The 22,076-nt window shown below is 42.0% G+C and overlaps 1 protein-coding gene across 1 annotated transcript in view; it reads right to left on the reverse strand.

The window, feature by feature from the left end:
• LOC108415363 (serine/threonine-protein kinase Nek5) overlaps positions 1–22,076 on the reverse strand; it is a 35,285-nt gene that overhangs the window by 6,873 nt on the left and 6,336 nt on the right. The window contains exons 6-15 of the mRNA XM_037539187.1: positions 21,160–21,230; positions 18,797–18,883; positions 16,891–16,945; positions 16,121–16,339; positions 15,025–15,103; positions 13,185–13,294; positions 12,301–12,548; positions 4,609–4,687; positions 1,611–1,730; positions 411–491 (exon numbers count right to left, since the gene is read on the reverse strand). Coding sequence (XP_037395084.1) covers positions 411–491; positions 1,611–1,730; positions 4,609–4,687; positions 12,301–12,548; positions 13,185–13,294; positions 15,025–15,103; positions 16,121–16,339; positions 16,891–16,945; positions 18,797–18,883; positions 21,160–21,230 — 1,149 coding nt within the window. The remainder of the gene's footprint in view (positions 1–410; positions 492–1,610; positions 1,731–4,608; positions 4,688–12,300; positions 12,549–13,184; positions 13,295–15,024; positions 15,104–16,120; positions 16,340–16,890; positions 16,946–18,796; positions 18,884–21,159; positions 21,231–22,076) is intronic.

Below are 22,076 nucleotides of genomic sequence, written 5' to 3' on the forward strand. Positions count from 1 at the left end.
ATTTTGTTTTGCCCTCCCCAGACAAAGACAGTGACCACCCGCATAGCACCTTGTATGCGAGATGGCGGAGTGTAATAGGAAACGCTCAGGTGAAAGAGACATTCCAAATATTCCACTAAATATTCCACGAAGGTGATGAGGTTGTCGGCTTCCTATTCACATTTTCCTGTTCCATCTTAAATCATGCAGCAGTTCCATTCTACACCTGAGGTGCCTGAATGTAACTGCCGCATCATTTAAGGTGGAATGGGAAAATTTGAACAAGAAGCTGGAGACTTCAGCTTCATTGAGAGAGTTGAACGGCATGAAAAGGGATGAGGAGGCTGCTCTGTTTCTGCTGGAAAACATTAACTTAATTTTGCTGTTTGACAGAACTAATGTGTTTAACTGCAGTGAGCAACCTGAATCACCTCAGCGTCAGCTTTTCGTCTCATCTCTCTGATCTCATCCTGATAACGCTGCCTGATTCGCTGCAGCTGCTTCAGATATTCCTGCAACAAACACACACAGTTCAGTTTACTACTTTACAATTATAAATGAATGCATGCTGCTCTTTACCAATAGAATCAATAATAAATAATTATAAAAATATTCATGATCATTTTTGGATGACATCTTGGGTCCCCCCCCCCAAAAAAAGGTTGGTATGCTGTTCTTATACTGTTCGACCCTGGGGCCGTATCACAAAAACGTTCTATGTTTTTGTCCTAACTTAAGATCTGAAAGGTCAAGGTAAGATTCTTCACAAATCCGTATCACAGAAGCAAATCTTTAGGAATCTTATCTTCTCTTACAGCATCTTTTCTTTTCTCAAGTTGGGAAATCTCACTCGATTGAAGTCGACAATCAACTGTCTGTTAGCAACCGACCACGTGGCACAGCTGAAAAGTAAACACGTAATCAAGCTAGTTAGCCAGACAGCTGATGTTAGCTACAGTTACTGGTGTAAAGAAAATCAAATAAAACTAAAGCGCGATAAACTGAGTTAATAATACTGTGGAAGAGCTTTGTGCTGTTTATCAGAGTCGCCGGTCCACAGTTTCAGTCTCCATTTCCCAAACGCTTTAGCTGAGTGCGCTAACGTTACTCCTCCTAATAAACAGACACACGTTCAGCTCCATCTCCTCATTATTCACCACCATCACTTTAATATTCCATCATCAACATTAACACACGAAGGTAATCAGAGAGATGGTGGAGATCGAGTCTGCAGTGTCTGGGTTTTTAAACGCTGTTTAAAAAAACAAGTCAAAGCAGCGTTTTCAGTGTAGATAAATGTAGCATCGTTATGCTGTTTATAGTGAACTGAGCTGCCCATCACTGCATAAAACAATAGAAATAGACGGTTAAAACAGAAGTGAAGACGCTCTGGAGTTAAAGTTAAGACAATACTTAGGACGTTTTGGCAACTTAGGATGTTTCTGTAAAACCGTTTTATCTGGAATTATTATTATAGACGTGTGTGTGTGTGTGTGTGTGTTGTATTACATTGTTTAAGGTCACAAACTTAAAGTTGTATTTCACAGCACAGCAGATATCTGAATGTTAGAGTTAGCCTGGAGGATTCTGGGCCATGCATTGCTCCCTACTTACTTCCCATACTGCAGTACCTGTTGTCCATGTATTTTGTCTTGTGGGACATGCTGAGGTGGAGTGGCTTTCTCCTCCTGTTGTTCTGGCTGACCAAAGCATCTGTACCTTTCGGCATCTGCTGTACTTGGCCTCAGACCCTGCATACAAGGGCTAATTAAGGGCTTTAAAGCAGTTAAGGGCTTTTATGGCCCATATGGGAAGAATATATATATATTCCAGATGTATTTATCACATATACTTTTGCAATGTATGAAAATGGCCAGGAAATGTTTTGGTTAAATATAATTTTTTAAAATCCCGTTATTTACATTTGTTATTGTATTTTTCAGTTGTACGCAGTTTTAACAAAGATAATAGAACTAATTATACATAAACCGAATGACTGTGATCTGCATTGTACTTTACATTAACCATGTACATGTGCAGAAAGACACTCACACACAATGTATTTCAGATACACACAAGATCTGAACTGCATTTCAGAGTCAATACCTACAGCACGCGCTTTTGTCATGTTAAAGATTCATTTGATCGGCTTTAAAATTAAGATACTGGAATACAAATTCATTTCAAAAGGTATCAGACAGGATTTTGGCTACTTTCATGCATTTTCTAATGTATGTATTTGATATGTGTGTGTAATAATATTACACATTTATATGTGTTTTAAATTATATTGGGCTAATAAAGCAACAGAACACAGAGGGAGTGTGTTATTGTGAAATAACATCCCGGCTGTGATCTGGTGGCCGTAGATCATCACAGCCGTGATGTTATTGGTGATAACTCACTCCTCGAGTGTCTCTACTGCTTTAATACAGCAGTTAAATAAATACAGTAAGAAATGAATAAACTGGCCGTGAACGCGGCTTTAATATGTTTTAATGTTCAGTTCCTTCCTCCTAATTAGAGCTCCTTAACGAGCAGCTCGTTGCTACGTCAGAGTAACAAGCTCCGCCCACTCGCTGCTCAGCCGGCAGTTCGTTCTCCAGCTCCTTACACTAAATTCCCAAACTGTCGTCACCACTGAGCAGCTTTGTTGTTCTTTATTGGGTCAGTTTCATGGCTCAGTCTGATCTGGTCCGACTCTGAACATCAGACACGTTTGGCGAATGGTGTTGGGTTCATTTCTGGCTGATTCCAGGTTCTGTTCTTCTGTCACAGCTACCGACTGAAAAGCTGCTCAGTGGTGACGACAGTTTGGGAATTTAGTGTCGTCTCATCTTCAGAGTCGGACCAAATCGGCTGTCGGTCAAATGTGATCTTAACAGTGTCCATTTTCTGTTTGTGGTAAAGTCCATCTATCCATCGTCATCCGCTTATCCAAGTCCTGGTCACTGGGGGCAGCAGCCTAAGCAAAGAGGCCCAGGCCTCCCTCTCCCCCACCACCTCCTCCAGCTCTTCCGGAGGGATACTGAGGCGTTCCCAAGACAGTTGAGAGATGTAATCCCTCCAATGTGTCCTGGGTCTTCCCCGGGGTCTCCTCCCCGTCAGACATGTAAGGAACACCTCCGTAGGGAGACATCCAGAGACCATCCTTACCAGATGCCTGAACCACCTCAACTGGCTTTTCTCAATGTGGAGGAGCAGCGGCTCTACTCTGAGCCTCTCCGGAATTGCCGATCTTCTCACCCTATCTGTAAGGGAGAGCCCGGCGACCCTGCAGAGGAAGCTCATTTCAGCCGCTTGTATCCGCGATCTTGTTCTTTCTGTCACTACCCAAAGCTCGTGACCATAGGTGAGAGTCGGAATGTAGATTGACCGGTAAATTGACAGCTTCGCCTTCTGGCTCAGGTCTCTCTTCACCATGGCGGACCGGTATAGGGTCCGCATTACTGCAGAAGCCGCACCAATCCGCCTGTCAACCTCTCGCTCCATCCTCCCTTCACTTGTGAACAAAGATATTTAAACTCCTCCATTTAGGGCAAGAATTCACTGCTGACCTGGACAGAGCATTCCCCCCTATTCCGACTGAGCACCATGGTCTCAGATTTAGAGGTGCTGATTTTCATCCCAGCTGCTTCACACTCAGCTGCCTACTGGTCCAGAGAAAGCTGGAGGTCACGGCCTGATGACGCCAACAGAACAACAGTTTGTGGCAAAGTAAGAAGTAAAAACGTTCAAATGGCTCGAGCGTCTCCTACAGCTATCAAAGTCATTGCTTAGCAATGGCATCTGTGATGTGGGCAGTCATGGGCTGGAGGTTAGGGAACCAGCCTCATGACCGGAAGGTTGCCGGTTCGATCCCCAGAGCCGACAGCACATGACTGAGGTGTCCTTGAGCAAGACACCTGACCCCCAACTGCTCCCCGGGCGCTGCGGATTGGGCTGCCCACCGCTCTGGGCAAATGTGCTCACTGCCCCCTAGTGTGTGTGTGTGCTCACTAGTGTGTATGTGGTGTTTCACTTCATGGGTTAAATGCGGAGGTGAAATTTCCCCGTTGTGGGACTAATAAGGGTCAATTCATTAATTAATTCATTAAAAGCTTGCGTGGCCGGAACTAACTGTTGTATAATAAGGCAATATAATCTAAAACACATTTTAGTGTGTGGAAAGTATTTCAGCATGAATTGCAATGCGATGCATTTTAAATGAATTTCGAATATATAAAAATATATGTCCATATATGTTTTCCATATGGGAAAAAGGCAACCAGTTTGTAAGACTGAACTTTGGAGGTATGGAAAAGTATTCCTGCAGATTTCATTTACAAACTAAGAGCAAGTCTCCTGAAAAGAATGGCAGTTGTAATAAAGGTAATGTGAGGACACACTAAATACTGACAAATGTGATACTATTTGTAGTTGTTGAGGCTGTTGTGTTGTGTAGGTTTTTTGCTGACGCTGAAAAATGAATAATTTAATCTTAATCACTGTTTTGACTGGAAACGAATTAAATGAGGGGTGGTCTCTGGCTTTTTACATTTGAGGTAAGCAGGGGATTTTTGGTCACACCTTTGCTTTAAGAAAACTATAACAGTGGTTAACAATGTGAGTTCTTGTGTGCGTTCTCACCAGCTGTTTTTCTGCTCTCAGTTTGTACTGATTGGCTTCTAGTCTCCTCTGCAGGTATTCCTCCCTTGCTGCGGCCACACTGAAAGACGAACGATATTTTGTTGTTAAGATTGTTAAAAAAGTTAATGTATTGTTTATATAGAAGCAAAAGTGCTCCATAATGTTAAAATAACCTATAAAGTCATTCTGACAGACTGTAATACACTACAGGAAGCATAGGGGGCGATATGGCTTCTACTGTTTCATTTAAAAAGCTCTATAATGTTCATATGATCCACACAGTCACTCTGACAGACTGTAATACACTACAGGAAGCGTAGGGGGCGATACGGCTTCTACTGTTTCATTTAAAAAGCTCTATAATGTTCATATGATCCACACAGTCGCTCTGACAGACTGTAATACACTACAGGAAGCGTAGGGGGCGATACGGCTTCTACTGTTTCATTTAAAAAGCTCTATAATGTTCATATGATCCACACAGTCGCTCTGACAGTCTGTAATACACTACAGGAAGCGTAGGGGGCGATACGGCTTCTACTGTTTCATTTAAAAAGCTCTATAATGTTCATATCCACACAGTCGCTCTGACAGACTGTAATACACTACAGGAAGCGTAGGGGGCGATACGGCTTCTACTGTTTCATTTAAAAAGCTCTATAATGTTCATATGATCCACACAGTCGCTCTGACAGACTGTAATACACTACAGGAAGCGTAGGGGGCGATACGGCTTCTACTGTTTCATTTAAAAAGCTCTATAATGTTCATATGATCCACACAGTCGCTCTGACAGACTGTAATACACTACAGGAAGCGTAGGGGGCGATACGGCTTCTACTGTTTCATTTAAAAAGCTCTATAATGTTCATATGATCCACACAGTCACTCTGACAGACTGTAATACACTACAGGAAGTGTAGGGGGCGATACGGCTTCTACTGTTTCATTTAAAAAGCTCTATAATGTTCATATGATCCACACAGTCACTCTGACAGACTGTAATACACTACAGGAAGTGTAGGGGGCGATACGGCTTCTACTGTTTCATTTAAAAAGCTCTATAATGTTCATATGATCCACACAGTCGCTCTGACAGACTGTAATACACTACAGGAAGCGTAGGGGGCGATACGGCTTCTACTGTTTCATTTAAAAAGCTCTATAATGTTCATATGATCCACACAGTCGCTCTGACAGACTGTAATACACTACAGGAAGCGTAGGGGGCGATACGGCTTCTACTGTTTCATTTAAAAAGCTCTATAATGTTCATATGATCCACACAGTCGCTCTGACTGTAATACACTACAGGAAGCGTAGGGGGCGATATGGCTTCTACTGTTTCATTTAAAAAGCTCTATAATGTTCATATGATCCACACAGTCGCTCTGACTGTAATACACTACAGGAAGCGTAGGGGGCGTTACGGCTTCTACTGTTTAATTTAAAAAGCTCTATAATGTTCATATGATCCACACAGTCGCTCTGACAGACTGTAATACACTACAGGAAGCGTAGGGGGCGATACGGCTTCTACTGTTTCATTTAAAAAGCTCTATAATGTTCATATCCACACAGTCGCTCTGACAGACTGTAATACACTACAGGAAGCGTAGGGGGCGATATGGCTTCTACTGTTTCATTTCAAAAGCTCTATAATGTTCATATGATCCACACAGTCGCTCTGACAGACTGTAATACACTACAGGAAGCGTAGGGGGCGATACGGCTTCTACTGTTTCATTTAAAAAGCTCTATAATGTTCATATGATCCACACAGTCGCTCTGACAGACTGTAATACACTGCAGGAAGCGTAGGGGGCGATACGGCTTCTACTGTTTCGTTTAAAAAGCTCTATAATGTTCATATGATCCACACAGTCGCTCTGACAGACTGTAATACACTACAGTAAGCGTAGGGGGCGATACGGCTTCTACTGTTTCATTTAAAAAGCTCTATAACGTTCATATGATCCACACAGTCGCTCTGACAGACTGTAATACACTACAGGAAGCGTAGGGGGCGATACGGCTTCTACTGTTTCATTTAAAAAGCTCTATAATGTTCATATGATCCACACAGTCGCTCTGACAGACTGTAATACACTACAGGAAGCGTAGGGGGCGATACGGCTTCTACTGTTTCATTTAAAAAGCTCTATAATGTTCATATGATCCACACAGTCGCTCTGACAGACTGTAATACACTACAGGAAGCATTGGGGGCGATACGGCTTCTACTGTTTCATTTAAAAAGCTCTATAATGTTTATATGATCCACACAGTCGCTCTGACAGACTGTAATACACTACAGGAAGCATAGGGGGCGATACGGCTTCTACTGTTTCATTTAAAAAGCTCTATAATGTTCATATCCACACAGTCGCTCTGACAGACTGTAATACACTACAGGAAGCGTAGGGGGCGATACGGCTTCTACTGTTTCATTTAAAAAGCTCTATAATGTTCATATGATCCACACAGTCGCTCTGACAGACTGTAATACACTACAGGAAGCATAGGGGGCGATACGGCATCTACTGTTTCATTTAAAAAGCTCTATAATGTTCATATGATCCACACAGTCGCTCTGACAGACTGTAATACACTACAGGAAGCGTAGGGGGCGATACGGCTTCTACTGTTTCATTTAAAAAGCTCTATAATGTTCATATGATCCACACAGTCGCTCTGACAGACTGTAATACACTACAGGAAGCGTAGGGGGCGATACGGCTTCTACTGTTTCATTTAAAAAGCTCTATAATGTTCATATGATCCACACAGTCGCTCTGACAGACTGTAATACACTACAGGAAGCGTAGGGGGCGATACGGCTTCTACTGTTTCATTTAAAAAGCTCTGTAATGTTCATATGATCCACACAGTCGCTCTGACAGACTGTAATACACTACAGGAAGCGTAGGGGGCGATATGGCTTCTACTGTTTCATTTCAAAAGCTCTATAATGTTCATATGATCCACACAGTCGCTCTGACAGACTGTAATACACTACAGGAAGCGTAGGGGGCGATACGGCTTCTACTGTTTCATTTAAAAAGCTCTATAATGTTCATATGATCCACACAGTCGCTCTGACAGACTGTAATACACTACAGGAAGCATAGGGGGCGATACGGCTTCTACTGTTTCATTTAAAAAGCTCTATAATGTTTATATGATCCACACAGTCGCTCTGACAGACTGTAATACACTACAGGAAGCTTAGGGGCGATACGGCTTCTACTGTTTCATTTAAAAAGCTCTATAATGTTCATATGATCCACACAGTCGCTCTGACAGACTGTAATACACTACAGGAAGCGTAGGGGGCGATACGGCTTCTACTGTTTCGTTTAAAAAGCTCTATAATGTTCATATGATCCACACAGTCGCTCTGACAGACTGTAATACACTGCAGGAAGCGTAGGGGGCGATACGGCTTCTACTGTTTCGTTTAAAAAGCTCTATAACGTTCATATGATCCACACAGTCGCTCTGACAGACTGTAATACACTACAGTAAGCGTAGGGGGCGATACGGCTTCTACTGTTTCATTTAAAAAGCTCTATAACGTTCATATGATCCACACAGTCGCTCTGACAGACTGTAATACACTACAGGAAGCGTAGGGGGCGATACGGCTTCTACTGTTTCATTTAAAAAGCTCTATAATGTTCATATGATCCACACAGTCGCTCTGACAGACTGTAATACACTACAGGAAGCGTAGGGGGCGATACGGCTTCTACTGTTTCATTTAAAAAGCTCTATAATGTTCATATGATCCACACAGTCGCTCTGACAGACTGTAATACACTACAGGAAGCATTGGGGGCGATACGGCTTCTACTGTTTCATTTAAAAAGCTCTATAATGTTTATATGATCCACACAGTCGCTCTGACAGACTGTAATACACTACAGGAAGCATAGGGGGCGATACGGCTTCTACTGTTTCATTTAAAAAGCTCTATAATGTTCATATCCACACAGTCGCTCTGACAGACTGTAATACACTACAGGAAGCGTAGGGGGCGATACGGCTTCTACTGTTTCATTTAAAAAGCTCTATAATGTTCATATGATCCACACAGTCGCTCTGACAGACTGTAATACACTACAGGAAGCATAGGGGGCGATACGGCTTCTACTGTTTCATTTAAAAAGCTCTATAATGTTCATATGATCCACACAGTCACTCTGACAGACTGTAATACACTACAGGAAGCGTAGGGGGCGATACGGCTTCTACTGTTTCATTTAAAAAGCTCTATAATGTTCATATGATCCACACAGTCGCTCTGACAGACTGTAATACACTACAGGAAGCGTAGGGGGCGATACGGCTTCTACTGTTTCATTTAAAAAGCTCTATAATGTTCATATGATCCACACAGTCGCTCTGACAGACTGTAATACACTACAGGAAGCGTAGGGGGCGATACGGCTTCTACTGTTTCATTTAAAAAGCTCTGTAATGTTCATATGATCCACACAGTCGCTCTGACAGACTGTAATACACTACAGGAAGCGTAGGGGGCGATATGGCTTCTACTGTTTCATTTCAAAAGCTCTATAATGTTCATATGATCCACACAGTCGCTCTGACAGACTGTAGTACACTACAGGAAGCGTAGGGGGCGATACGGCTTCTACTGTTTCATTTAAAAAGCTCTATAATGTTCATATGATCCACACAGTCGCTCTGACAGACTGTAATACACTACAGGAAGCATAGGGGGCGATACGGCTTCTACTGTTTCATTTAAAAAGCTCTATAATGTTTATATGATCCACACAGTCGCTCTGACAGACTGTAATACACTACAGGAAGCGTAGGGGGCGATACGGCTTATACTGTTTCGTTTAAAAAGCTCTATAATGTTCATATGATCCACACAGTCGCTCTGACAGACTGTAATACACTACAGTAAGCGTAGGGGGCGATACGGCTTCTACTGTTTCATTTAAAAAGCTCTATAATGTTCATATGATCCACACAGTCGCTCTGACAGACTGTAATACACTACAGGAAGCGTAGGGGGCGATACGGCTTCTACTGTTTCATTTAAAAAGCTCTATAATGTTCATATGATCCACACAGTCGCTCTGACAGACTGTAATACACTACAGGAAGCGTAGGGGGCGATACGGCTTCTACTGTTTCATTTAAAAAGCTCTATAATGTTCATATCCACACAGTCGCTCTGACAGACTGTAATACACTACAGGAAGCGTAGGGGGCGATACGGCTTCTACTGTTTCATTTAAAAAGCTCTATAATGTTCATATGATCCACACAGTCGCTCTGACAGACTGTAATACACTACAGGAAGCATAGGGGGCGATACGGCTTCTACTGTTTCATTTAAAAAGCTCTATAATGTTTATATGATCCACACAGTCGCTCTGACAGACTGTAATACACTACAGGAAGCGTAGGGGGCGATACGGCTTCTACTGTTTCATTTAAAAAGCTCTATAATGTTCATATCCACACAGTCGCTCTGACAGACTGTAATACACTACAGGAAGCGTAGGGGGCGATACGGCTTCTACTGTTTCATTTAAAAAGCTCTATAATGTTCATATGATCCACACAGTCGCTCTGACAGACTGTAATACACTACAGGAAGCGTAGGGGGCGATACGGCTTCTACTGTTTCATTTAAAAAGCTCTATAATGTTCATATGATCCACACAGTCGCTCTGACAGACTGTAATACACTACAGGAAGCATAGGGGGCGATACGGCTTCTACTGTTTCATTTAAAAAGCTCTATAATGTTCATATGATCCACACAGTCACTCTGACAGACTGTAATACACTACAGGAAGCGTAGGGGGCGATACGGCTTCTACTGTTTCATTTAAAAAGCTCTATAATGTTCATATGATCCACACAGTCGCTCTGACAGACTGTAATACACTACAGGAAGCGTAGGGGGCGATACGGCTTCTACTGTTTCATTTAAAAAGCTCTATAATGTTCATATGATCCACACAGTCGCTCTGACAGACTGTAATACACTACAGGAAGCGTAGGGGGCGATACGGCTTCTACTGTTTCATTTAAAAAGCTCTATAATGTTCATATGATCCACACAGTCGCTCTGACAGACTGTAATACACTACAGGAAGCGTAGGGGGCGATACGGCTTCTACTGTTTCATTTAAAAAGCTCTGTAATGTTCATATGATCCACACAGTCGCTCTGACAGACTGTAATACACTACAGGAAGCGTAGGGGGCGATACGGCTTCTACTGTTTCATTTAAAAAGCTCTATAATGTTCATATGATCCACACAGTCGCTCTGACAGACTGTAATACACTACAGGAAGCGTAGGGGGCGATACGGCTTCTACTGTTTCATTTAAAAAGCTCTATAATGTTCATATGATCCACACAGTCACTCTGACAGACTGTAATACACTACAGGAAGCGTAGGGGGCGATACGGCTTCTACTGTTTCATTTAAAAAGCTCTATAATGTTCATATGATCCACACAGTCGCTCTGACAGACTGTAATACACTACAGGAAGCGTAGGGGGCGATACGGCTTCTACTGTTTCATTTAAAAAGCTCTATAATGTTCATATGATCCACACAGTCACTCTGACAGACTGTAATACACTACAGGAAGCGTAGGGGGCGATACGGCTTCTACTGTTTCATTTAAAAAGCTCTATAATGTTCATATGATCCACACAGTCACTCTGACAGACTGTAATACACTACAGGAAGCGTAGGGGGCGATACGGCTTCTACTGTTTCATTAAAAAGCTCTATAATGTTCATATGATCCACACAGTCGCTCTGACAGACTGTAATACACTACAGGAAGCGTAGGGGGCGATACGGCTTCTACTGTTTCATTTAAAAAGCTCTATAATGTTCATATGATCCACACAGTCGCTCTGACAGACTGTAATACACTACAGGAAGCGTAGGGGGCGATACGGCTTCTACTGTTTCATTAAAAAGCTCTATAATGTTCATATGATCCACACAGTCGCTCTGACAGACTGTAATACACTACAGGAAGCGTAGGGGGCGATACGGCTTCTACTGTTTCATTTAAAAAGCTCTATAATGTTCATATCCACACAGTCGCTCTGACAGACTGTAATACACTACAGGAAGCGTAGGGGGCGATACGGCTTCTACTGTTTCATTTAAAAAGCTCTATAATGTTCATATGATCCACACAGTCGCTCTGACAGACTGTAATACACTACAGGAAGCGTAGGGGGCGATACGGCTTCTACTGTTTCATTTAAAAAGCTCTATAATGTTCATATGATCCACACAGTCGCTCTGACAGACTGTAATACACTACAGGAAGCGTAGGGGGCGATACGGCTTCTACTGTTTCATTTAAAAAGCTCTATAATGTTCATATGATCCACACAGTCGCTCTGACAGACTGTAATACACTACAGGAAGCGTAGGGGGCGATACGGCTTCTACTGTTTCATTTAAAAAGCTCTATAATGTTCATATGATCCACACAGTCGCTCTGACAGACTGTAATACACTACAGGAAGCTTAGGGGGCGATACGGCTTCTACTGTTTCATTTAAAAAGCTCTATAATGTTCATATGATCCACACAGTCGCTCTGACAGACTGTAATACACTACAAAAAATTACTTGTTGCACAGACGAAACACAAGGACACTCACAGCTGATGTGGCTCCAAAGCATTTGGCCTGTCAGGCCAGCTGCCAGCTATGTTCTTGGACTCTGTGGGCTCCTGTGTTGCTAGAGGAAGAGGAGGGTGAAGAGGTGGGCGGTGCTGCAGCTGATCCAGCTGAGCATGGTAGTGCATGTAGAGCTGCGGGCGAATATTCCGTTTAGGCTCAAACTGACCCGGTGGGTTCGCTGCCCGGGCCTTTCCCACCTCCACCACTGCTGCATGGCCTTTTACTGGCTGACAAAAGATGTAAGACCACATTTATTCTTTCCATGAAGTCCACTTATGTACAATAATTTATTTTCATGACCACTTATTATCCATTAATCAGGCTGCTTTTGTACTGCACCCTATAGACTGATCTATGGAAGCTGTTTGCTTCCTGACAGCCATGAACAGCACAACGTTTAATCATTTTCCCACGTCCTCCATTAACTCTGCTACAGACTGTCTGCAGGAACAGCACTCCACGTAACTTCATCCATAATGGACAGAGGTCAACTTCAATATACTTAATGGGTGGTCATATTGTAAATATCTTCAATCTCATGACATCACAACCATACTGAATTCAAAACCAGCTAATTTTGCAGCTTAGTTTCTATTTATGATGGTTTGACAATCTTTTGAAACTAAATTTCTGCACATCAGACTTTTACTTTAAAAGAACACTCAAGTATCAGTTTGCATGACCCAGGGCCCTTTAATTTGTTATCATGTGATACTATTCTAGCCAATCTATTCATTTTTTATCCATACATTAATCGCAGTCGTTGAATAAACTGTATAGTAACATGCTGTACTGCATTGAAGTGTGATTAACTGCTCTGTGTACCTACTACAGAGTGAAAAGTTGACAGGATAGAGTCATACCTTATACAGACGGCTGGAAGGTTTGGCTACAACGTGCTTCCATTCTGGTCTGGGTGGCAGCTTCCTCACTGGAGGTCCGTGTTTTACTACTGGACCAGGCTTCGGAGGGACTTTAGAGAGTGTAAGATAGGGATTTGTGTAGTAGTGCTGAATGAATGTAGGAGAATATAAAAACATGGATATTATGTATTTCACAAACTAAATAAAACGTGTGAACCACAAATACCATCATGCTACTACTTTGAGGATCTATAATCTTGGGCTTGGAATGGTTTGTTAATGTGTTGAGGTACGACTGCTGTACTTTTGGGGATATATTGGGTATTTGCTGTGTTTGGGACTGCGTTGGACACGAGTGACGTGTTTGGTGGCTGTGCTGTGTTTAGGACTGCGTTGGATACCAGTGACGTGTTTGGTGGCTGTGCTGTGTTTAGGACTGCGTTGGATACCAGTGACGTGTTTGGTGGCTGTGCTGTGTTTAGGACTGCGTTGGATACCAGTGACGTGTTTGGTGGCTGTGCTGTTTTTAGGACTGCGTTGGGTTCCAGTGACATGTTTGGTGGCTGCGCTGCTTTTAGGACTGTGTTGATACCAGTGATGTGTTTAGTGGTTGTGCTGTGTTTAGGACTGTGTTGATACCAGTGATGTGTTTAGTGGCTGTGCTGTGTTTAGGACTGTATTGAGTGGCTGTGCCATGTATAGAACTGTGTTGGTACCAGTGACATGTTTGGTGGCTGTGCTGTGTTTAGGACTGTGTTGGTACCAGTGATGTGTTTAGTGGTTGTGCTGTGTTTAGGACTGTGTTGGTACCCTGATGTGTTTAGTGGCTGTGCTGTGTTTAGGACTGTGTTGAGTGGCTGTGCCATGTATAGGACTGTGTTGGTACCAGTGACGTGTTTGGTGGCTGTGTTGCATTTAGGACTGTGTTGGTACCAGCGATGTGTTTAGTGGCTGTGCTGTGTTTAGGACTGTGTTGAGTGGCTGTGCCATGTACAGGACTGTGCTGGATGCATGTGCTGTGTTTCGGACCAATCAAGGTGCATGTACTTTAGGACTGCGTGGGGTAGTTGTGTTGTGTTTTGGACTGTGTTGGCTAAGGCTGGGCATCCACTACATGACTTATTGAATCTTCACAGGTTTCTAAAACAAAGAGTATCAACAAACTTAACAGCTTGTCTTTTAGTCGTGAGGGCGCTCACAACAGACGGCAAGGCAAAGACAGAGGATGACACACTTAACCGTTTCATCTGGACGTGTTTGTGCTTTTAGGGGTAGTGAAAACTCAACCTGCGGTTGCACATAGAGCTGAGAAACTCGGATATCACAGTGACTGGAGAAATACTTTATTTATTTACAAACTGACGGCTGACTTGGAATTGTAAAGAGGGCAAACTGGCGTCTGGATCCACACATTATAAACTTGACGACGGCTCTTATCTGCCTGCGTTTTACTCGCAGCTCCTCTGTCTCCGCTGCGCTGTTCAGGCATGCATGCACATATCTTCTTTTCTCCTGATCTTCTAGCTCTGATTGGCTGTTGTTTGAATCATTAATTGAGTGCATCTCTGACCATCTCACACTGCAGGAAGGTGAACGTTTAGAGTCATAAATATCGAGCGTTTGATAATATCGGACGGCCTCCGATCACGTCAGAGTTTGATCGAAGGGCTAAAGATTCACTTGCTTCCTACTACCAGATCACCTCCGCCGTGAGTCACTTCAACCCAGAAAATCCCTTCAGGTTGTGAAAATTTGTTCAAATCAGGGTTAAAATCAGGGAAAAAAATCATGTAGTGTGGGCCAAGCTTAACTGTGCTGTGTATAGGGCTGTGTTGGGTACCTGCGGTGTGTTTGGGGCCGGGCTGTGCTGCAGGCTTGACTCTGTGCAGAACTGTGTGACTAAACTCCTCCTCCATCAGCTACAACAGAGACAGAGAGACAGAGATACAGAGCATAATACACATAATGCACACATAATACATACTAAGTGTACATGACACACAAGAGAGCAATTAACACACTGGTTAAAAAAACGAATGAAAATGGGTTATTTCTTATTTTGATAGATTTTTTGATTGTTTCAAATAGTATAAGGTCACGTATATTTTACACAAAAGGACGCGAGAGGGAGTGTGTTATCACAGAATAACATCGCGGCTGTGATTTGGTCGCAGGCACGAGCTGAAGGCAAAAAGCGTAGTCTGATCTTCAGAGTCGGACCGAATCAGACTGATCCATAAAACTGTGCCAATATCAGGTTCAGCTCAGTTTGGTCAGTTTGTCCAGATCAGTATTAATGTTGTTTTGTTCCAGCCGGTCTGTAAAGCTTCTTACAGCCCGTTTAGTTTGGCGAATGGTGTTGGGTTCATTTCTGGCTGATTCCAGGTTGTTCAGCTGTTCTCCTGTCACAGCTGCCGACTGAAAAGCTGCTCAGTGGTGACGACGGTTTGGGAATTTAGTGTCGTCTCGTCTTCAGAGTCGGACCAAATCGGCTGTCGGTCAGATGTGATTTTAACAGTGTCTGTTTTCTGTTTGTGGCAGAATAAAAACGTTCAAATGGCTCGAGCGACTCCTACAGCTGTCAATGTCGTTGCTTAGCAACGGCATCTCAGAGGAGTGATACAGTGTTTAAGAGAAAGCTGTGATGTCATGGTGAAATGACAGCAGTACACTTCTCAACCAATCAGCTTGTGTGGCCAGAACTAACCGTTGTATAATACTGATTAAAACTCGTCACCTGTATGTTTTATGTTCTTGGCCTGAATTGCAATTTATAAAAAAACCCAATGTAAATTATAGTCGCAATATTAGTTGTAATAATCGCAATTAGATATTTCCCTCAAATCGTTCAGCCGCATCATGTTGTAATGCTGAAAAAATGCTGACCACTGGCCTGTTTGTGTGTGTGGGCCTGTGTGTGTGTACATATATGTTACCTGTGGGTCCAGGTGTTTGCTGATGTGAGTGTGCAGTAGTTGGCGTTTGAGGAGCGAGTTGATGGAGGGGCGGTCCCGGGGGCTGACCTTAAACAGCTGTGTCAGCATCAGCCTGAGCTCAGCGCTGTAGCGCTGTGATACCGGTGTGTAGCTCCCCCTGCAGATCTTCACTATCAGCTGCTTCAGACTGCTGCCTTCAAACTGCCACACAAACATAATCTCATAGACACACACACACACACACACAAACACACACACCGATTAGTGTCTACAACACAGGACAATCATCAACACCAGATCTAAAGAAAGACGACAGTTTGTAGTCTGTTTGCATATCATCCCCTTGGAACTCTAAGGTTCTGTCTGGGTTCTGAGCAGTTTTGCGATATTGACCTTCAAAGATTTTGCATTGTAAACAGTGAAACCGATATGTGGAACATGTCTGTTTCATGCATGACAATGACAGACACCCTAAATGTACTCTAAATGTAAAATATCAAAATCCTATCTGATTTGTAAGCGAGCTTTTTTGGAACAGGTCAAATGCAGATAGAACCTTCTAATCCTAAGAACTCACTTTGTGCCTGGAGTTATAAGGTTCTGTCTGGCAAAACATGAAAAGAAGCAACGATTTAGGTGTCTTGCTCAAGGGCACCTCAGTCATGTACTGTCAGCTCTGGGAATCGAACTGGCGACCTTCCCTAACCTCCAGCCCATGACTGCCCCACAAGGGGACGATAGGTGCGTTCATGGGATACGCTGTCACTCACCGGATGTCTGAGTGCGCAGAGCTCATAGAGGACACAGCCAAGAGACCAGACATCCCTGCAGGATAGAGAGAAAGAGAGACTCCAGGTGTATCACTGGCATGTTTAACCCCTAAGGGTCTGTATGGGTCCACACTTCAGTTCAGAATACTAAATAATTTTAGTATATACTGAATAATTTGTGGTGGCTGTCTAAGTAATTAATAGTAAATACTGAACAATTCGACTGAAAAAATATGACAAATGAGCCCTGGAACTGTTGCGTAGCTGAAACACACATCAACAAGAACAGGAAAGCATTTACAGCAGCACCTCCTCAGTTCCCAACCGCTTACAGAGTGCTGTTAGAAGAAGAGGCGATGAAACACAGTGGTAAACACAACCGGTCCCTACTTTTGTGGAACATGTTGTTGGCATCAAATTCAAAATGGGTGAACATTTTTCAAAAAGCAATAAAATTTCTCAGTTTCAACATCTGATATGCTGAAATGCTGCCTTAGAAGGACTGTCCTTTAAAAATATGCTTTGCATGATCTGCACATCATCGCGTTCTATTTTTATTTACATTCTGCACAGCATCCCAACTTTTTCGGAAATGGGGTTGTATGTTACTTGGTACAAACCAGTTGAATTCTAGTAGCTCGTAAACTTGAACGTAGAGGCAGTTTACGTTTTAACTAAACTACAATCGAACTTACATTCAACAGGTGCAACTGGGTGCAGAAGATCACACCCTCTACTAAATGAACCTGCTGTGGACATTAATTAACCTGAAACCTGTTGATGTGAAATATTCTTAATGTTGTATATTCTTATTTTAGCATTCAGTAGCCACCTTTACACGCAACCTAATAATCCATTAATAATCTGACTAAGCGCTCAATCGGAACAGAATACGTCCATGTAAGCACCTCAATCGGAATAGTCTGGTCAGACTGAGGCCATTCGGAATAGTTTCTACCTGATGGAACGAGGTGGGTAATCCTGTAAATAATCGGTTAAATAGAAGAATAATATCCGTGTAAACTCCTGTATCCGATTACATGCCCTATCGGAAAGTTTAAGTCAGTTCTGCCTGTGCGTCGCGTCACAGTGAGAGTTTATACCGTTCAACACGGCGGAGCAGAAACTGGTCTGCAGAGGAGACGAAGTTCATGCTCTGAGCTTTAAAAGACGGCGGTGGGACGGACGTCCAGCTTATGCGTCTCAGAGCACGACGTCTTCCTCTCGGCCTTCTTTAATAAGGACGTGTGAAGGACGTTTTCCTGAGTCTGGCGTCATTTTAAAGCAGTTAAAAACACAATCACTGCTCACTGCTGCTCATCTCACTCTGACTGGACTCACATGATGTTTGCTGTCATGGTAACATTTACACTAAGTGCTACTCTCTGCATGCGTGTTATTTTGCATCGGATTACCTGTAGTGAGCATGTAAACAAAGATTTTCCATCAAATCATTGAACAGAGTGAGAATAAACACCTCAGGCTTAATCTGTAATCGGAGTGTTCAATCGGACTGGCAAAAATCTTTGCATGTAAACACAGACAGTGAGCAGTTAAACTTGACATTTAAGATGCAATTTTGAGCCAGCCATTGCAAATCTTTAAAAAATCATAACTTAAAACTAATGGAAACCCATTTGTTTTCATCATTCGACTTGACTGAACAGTTTTAGTCTGATGTGAGCTGCATGTTGAAGCCTCTGCGGTTTGTCTATCGGGTAAAAATCACACCCATGTTTCTGTGGAGGAGGTAATCTGAGGTAGTATCAGCAGGAGAGCTTTGTGTGAGCAAGTTTTACTTTCATTTTAGATACACACTGATCCAGACACACTGATTGCACACACACACACACACCGTGCCTCGGTACACGCACAGTAACACACAGAGGTGAAGCTGTTTACGTACGTTTTGTTGTTATACGGCCTGTTCTCGCAGATTTCCGGAGAAAGGTAGTACGGCGTCCCAACGCAGGTTCTCGCCAGCTCCACTGTGCTGTCACAGCAAAACAAAATCAATCAAAAGTTTGGACACACTTGAAACGATTTCCATAAAGCTAAAGATACACTACATGTTATGTGGCCAGAAGTATGTGGACACCTGCTCATCCAATGTTTCTTCAAAAATCAAGAGTATTAAAAAGGAATTTGTCTCCGTCTGCTGCAGTTTATATCTTTACTCTTCTGGGAAGGCTTTACACTAGTTGGAACATTGCTGTGAGGATTTGATGAAGCAATAGTGAGGTCAGGTACTGATGTTGGATGGTCAGTTCTGGCTCATTTCAACTCATGCCAAAGGTACTGGATGCAGTCCATCACTCCAGAGAACACAGGTCCCACTGCTCCACAGCCCAATGCTGGTGGACTCCCTCTATATATCTGTATATCCCTCTAGCCTATGCTTGGCATTGGACATGGTGACCTTAGGCTCATGGCTCTTATTTGGTGGCTCCAGAGCGTCCTGTTCTGTTCTCAGTGCTTCACTGTATGTCAATCTGTGTGTCAATCTGAACTCCGGTGTCAGCAGTGGGAGACCTTAAAGCAGCTGAATTCACTAACAAGAAGAATGTCCACAAACTTTTGGACATATAGTGTATTTTGATCTAAAGCAAGGCATCTGAAAATGGGGCTTGCGGACCAAAACTGTGCCACGAGGACATTTGATTTGCTACACTAACTTTACCCACCAAAAGAACAGCTGTTCTTTTTGTCTTCAGTATCACTTCCATAGAAATACATTAAACATTCGCTGGTTCTGAAGTTCTGGCTTTGACGTGTGCACCAAAAGGCTTACAAAGGCCCAATCCCATAACAAGCATAAAAAATAGCATATAGCTAATAGCATGCTTATGTCTCGGTAGCTGGCCAGCTAACTTTCCCGTTCCACCTTAAATAGTCAAGAATCTGGAGAATCTCTGACCTCAGCTTCATATCACTGAAGAATTAGGGGGGTGATAATAAATAACTGCCCCCCTCTTTGAAAGCGTCTGACCCCTAAATGTAACTAAAGCCCAGCAGTGAGGAGCTGAACTTTCCCCTCCTCTGCTGTCCCTGCAGACGGGCAGCGTCGCCTACAGAGCGGCGCTGGTAGCTGTTAATGAAGTGATGCTCTTTTTATCAAGAATCACTCACACCCAAAAAAATCACTTCATTACAACTTTTTAATTTTATTCAAAAATGAATAAGTACAGGCATATAACCACAAAGCAATGCCATTACATAGCAGTGTTTCATGTTTCATGTAAAAATTTAAACCAATGCTCCTCATATGGTATGTAGCACAAAGCTAGCAGGCTTTGTTGGATTTACATGTCAGCTCCAGTTTAAATACAGACATTTTAAGCTCATAACAGGCATGTAAGAAACATTAAGTCAGTAAGTCTTTCTACAAAAGCCTGAATTCAAACTTTTGTCTTTTTGTAATCAGAGCATTAGCCTGTTAGCCACTTAGCTTTCTGCTAACTTGCTCAGTCTGCTCCAGTGAGGTCTAAATATCTCGTATCTCCATTTTTATCGTTTTTCAGTTTTTGACGTAATCTAAAAATGCCTATTGTCCATTACGTTGTGTGTAAATTTCATAACAAATGAACCAGAAGAAACGGCCCAAAATGACTCAGAAAGACGTCTGGTTCCATTGACTTCCATTAAAAGTAGAGTATGTTTTTTCTTTCTTCTGTAAAGTTACGATTTCAAGGTTTTGATCCGACAGCAGCGACATGCAGTTACAGAGAAAAATAGAGTAAACCAGTAAAAGTTCAATTTTAAGCCTGCAGAAAAAACCAACACAGACCAGCATGCCATCTTTGCTGGTCTGGTGCTGGTTCAGATGGTCACCCAGCATGGTCATGCTCTAGCACTAGCATCCAAAACACAACACATGCTGGTTGTGCCGGTGGCCAGGCGTGCTGGCCTGTGCTGCCAGGATACTTACTTTTTGTTAAAAAACTATTTTTCGCACTGTCCATTACGTCACATCTTGCCAAAGACAAAGTGCTAACAAGCATTCTTCATATTTGACCTTCTGGACATTTCCTGGCTCAGCGGCAGAGTCTGGGACTGACCGGGACTTTCCTTTTCTCGTGTACTGGTTTCAGTTTTAGGTTTAGTGGATGTACCTCAGGAATGCAGACTTGTGGCCAGAGATATGAAGAATATATACGGGAGCCACTTTCAACTTTTTTTTAAAAGGCTCTACATTATAATTTCCTTGTTACTGTTTAATTTCATATCTTATTCCCTCACTAAAACACACTGAGATGCACAAATACTCACTTGTTTAACATTCTGGCGATGCCAAAGTCTCCCAGCTTCGCTTTGGCGCCTCCTTGAGTGAGGAAGATATTCTGCCATGTATCATAAAAACAAAGCAGTTAATATCAATCTCAGTATCGTTTCGATATTGACAATAATTCATAGTACGGATACTGAATCATTGATAATATACTAAATAATTTAAAGTAGATGCTCAATAATAATAGATACTGAATAATTCATAATAGATACTGAATAATTCATAGTAGATACTAAATAATTCATAATAGATACTGAATAATTCATAATAGATACTGAATAATTCATAGTAGTAACTGAATAATTCATAGTAGATACTAAATAATTCATAATAGATACTGAATAATTCAAAGTAGCAACTAATTAATTCATAGTAGATACTAAATAAGTCATAATAGATACTGAATAATTCATAGTAGATACTGAATAATTCATAGTAGATACTAAATAATTCATAATAGATACTGAATGATTCATAGTAGTAACTGAATAATTCATAGTAGTAACTGAATAATTCATAGTAGTAACTGAATAATTCATAGTGGATACTAAATAATTCATAATAGATACTGAATAATTCAAAGTAGCAACTAATTAATTCATAGTAGATACTAAATAAGTCATAATAGATACTGAATAATTCATAGTAGATACTGAATAATTCATAGTAGATACTAAATAATTCATAATAGATACTGAATGATTCATAGTAGTAACTGAATAATTCATAGTGGATACTAAATAAGTCATAATAGATACTGAATAATTCATAGTAGTAACTAAATAATTTATAGTAATACTTGAATAATTCACAGTATTCACTCAATAATTCATAGCTGATTTAAGGGATTATCCCTTCACACAATTATAACTTATTATGATTCATACTGGCCCACACT

Source organism: Pygocentrus nattereri, chromosome 6, assembly GCF_015220715.1.
Source record: "Pygocentrus nattereri isolate fPygNat1 chromosome 6, fPygNat1.pri, whole genome shotgun sequence".
Classification (NCBI taxonomy): domain Eukaryota; kingdom Metazoa; phylum Chordata; class Actinopteri; order Characiformes; family Serrasalmidae; genus Pygocentrus; species Pygocentrus nattereri.